Below are 2,278 nucleotides of genomic sequence, written 5' to 3' on the forward strand. Positions count from 1 at the left end.
CCCTCAGGGGGCATAGCAGGCAGTGCTGCAGGAGACTCAAAACTCTCACCTCCACTGACCCCCAGTGGAGGGACACCTGGAACTGTCTGTAAGACAGTGGCTGGCTGGATCAGGTGAGGAATTCGGAGCACCATTTTGCTCGGAGGGGCTTCTGAATGAGTTGATCGGGCTGGTGTTTTCCCAGGGTTGAAGCTAGGCTGGAGAGAGGGGCTGGGTTGGATAAGGAGGGGTTTCAGGACTGATGAACGCTTCTGTCTCCAAGCCTTCCTGGGGAAACGGGTGGCAACTGGCTTCAGTTTCAGGACCACACCCTTAGGCAATAGCAGTGGGTACCGACTTTCACTCTCCAACTCCGAGTTGTCTTTTTCTAGGCCATGATCTGAGTTGATCTCAGTGGTTCCAGTCACATGTCCTACCTCTCTAGCACCATCAGCCATGTGCCGCAGTTCTTCCTGGATGGATGGCAGACTGGCCTATTGGAAACAAGAACACTCTGATCCAGCATATGTCAGAATTTGGGAAAAAGAAGCTTGGCACAGTGGCTCACGCCTGTAATCCCAGCACTTTGGGAGGCTGAAGTGGGCCAGATCACTTCAGGTCAGGAGTTCAGGACGAGCCTGACCAACATGGTGAAACCCCATCTCTACTAAAAATATAAAAATTAGCTGGGTGTAGTGGCATGTGCCTGGAATCCCAGCTACTGGGGAGGCAGAAGCAGGAGAATCACTTGAACCTGGGAGGCAGAGGTTGTGAGGAGCCGAGATCGCACCATAGCCTGGGTGGACAGAGGAAGACTCTGTCTCAAAACAAAACAAAACAACAACAACAAAAAAAGAATTTGGGAAAAACAATAGGGCTTTCTAGGTTTTAGGGACCTTAGACAAGCTCAAGGCATCTTTCCAAGAAAAGTCTCTCTGCATATCAAATCTACAAAGACCACATTCCAATTACATACTTTAGAAACTTCTGTGAATTTCCTTTAGCAAATTATTATTTTACCTATTATTTTGAAAATGTAGAATCACTCAGAGAAGGGCAGAAAAGTAAGGGAAGAAAGGTGAATGAGGAAGATTTCTGAAGTCCTAGTTCTACAACTAAAGCATTAGTCGATTAAGGAAGCCCTTGATATTCTCTCAGAACTTTCAGTGACTTGCCTCCCACAGACTTTGAGGAAGAGGGTTTTTACCTTTAACCAGAATGGGAGCCGGTGTTCTTCTCTCTCTATAGGTGGCTTCCACTGATGTGGCTGGATCTCTTCACAGCATTTTACTAAGACTGGCAGCTGTTTGGTCTTCTTATAAAACTTAACATGAAAAAAATGTGCATGAGTTACATTCCTTCTGGAAACACTGTCCTCTGTCAGGCTGGTGAATGGGGTGGGTGGTGGATCGAGAGAGAGAGAGACACACACACACACACACACACACACACAAAACCACATACACACCCACGAACACATATATATAAATAGCATATGCTGAATACTTGTACATTTTGAATTAAACTAATCTCTATTTAAAGATTTTACAATAATTGTAAAATCTTTCTTCAATATTTTCTAACTGATGATCTCTCTGTGGTTGCCAGGAAGGGGACAGTTTAGGTCACAGAGAGAAAAGGAAGCAGATGCTCAGAGCAATCTTATGTAAGATTTGTTCCTGCTCAACAGCTGCAAAGACAGCATCGTAATCTATACCTTGGACACATGAAAGCTTCATTTTAAGCAAATGATGGTGTGAAGGGCATTAGAAGAGAAGGGGAAAAAAAAAGAGAGCCTGAGAAAGTTCAATTCTAAGAGTAAATGAAAGCTGGGCATGGTGGCTCGGGCCTGTAATCCCAGCACTTTAGGAGGCAGGCAGATTACCTAAGGTCAGGAGTTCAAGATCAGCCTGGCCAACATGGCAAAACCCCTACCCCTACAAAAATATAAAAATTAGTCAGGTGTGGTGGCACGCACCTGTAATCCCAGCTACCCAGGGGGCTGAGGCAGGAGAATCCCTTGAACCTGGGAGGTGGAGGTTGTGGTGAGCTGAGATCAGAGATCGTGCCACTGCACTCCAGCCTGGGTGACAGAGTGAGACGCCGGCTAAAAAAAAAAAAAAAAGAATAGTCCGGGCGCGGTGGCTCATGCCTGTAATTCCAGCACTTTAGGAGGCTGAGGCGTGAGGATCACAGGGTTAGGAGATCGAGACCATCCTGGCTAACACGGTGAAACCCCGTCTCTACTAAAAAATACAAAAAATTAGCCACGCGTGGTGGTGGGTGCCTGTAGTCCCAG

At 46.4% G+C, this 2,278-nt stretch overlaps 2 protein-coding genes across 2 annotated transcripts in view; both read right to left on the reverse strand.

Annotated features, from left to right (window-relative positions):
* Positions 1 to 134, reverse strand: part of LOC105548676 (GON-4-like protein) — a gene marked incomplete at its 3' end in the record, with an annotated part of 26,924 nt that extends 26,790 nt beyond the window's left edge. The window contains exon 1 of the mRNA XM_011992833.1: positions 50 to 134. Within this exon, the coding sequence (XP_011848223.1) occupies positions 50 to 134 (85 nt within the window). The remainder of the gene's footprint in view (positions 1 to 49) is intronic.
* LOC105548622 (GON-4-like protein) overlaps positions 31 to 2,278 on the reverse strand; it is an 82,334-nt gene continuing 80,086 nt past the window's right edge. The window contains exons 20-21 of the mRNA XM_011992710.1: positions 1,187 to 1,303; positions 31 to 493 (exon numbers count right to left, since the gene is read on the reverse strand). Coding sequence (XP_011848100.1) covers positions 413 to 493; positions 1,187 to 1,303 — 198 coding nt within the window. The 3' untranslated portion in view covers positions 31 to 412. The remainder of the gene's footprint in view (positions 494 to 1,186; positions 1,304 to 2,278) is intronic.

The sequence above is a fragment of the Mandrillus leucophaeus genome, unplaced genomic scaffold (genome assembly GCF_000951045.1).
Source record: "Mandrillus leucophaeus isolate KB7577 unplaced genomic scaffold, Mleu.le_1.0 Scaffold418, whole genome shotgun sequence".
Taxonomy (NCBI): Eukaryota; Metazoa; Chordata; class Mammalia; order Primates; family Cercopithecidae; genus Mandrillus; species Mandrillus leucophaeus.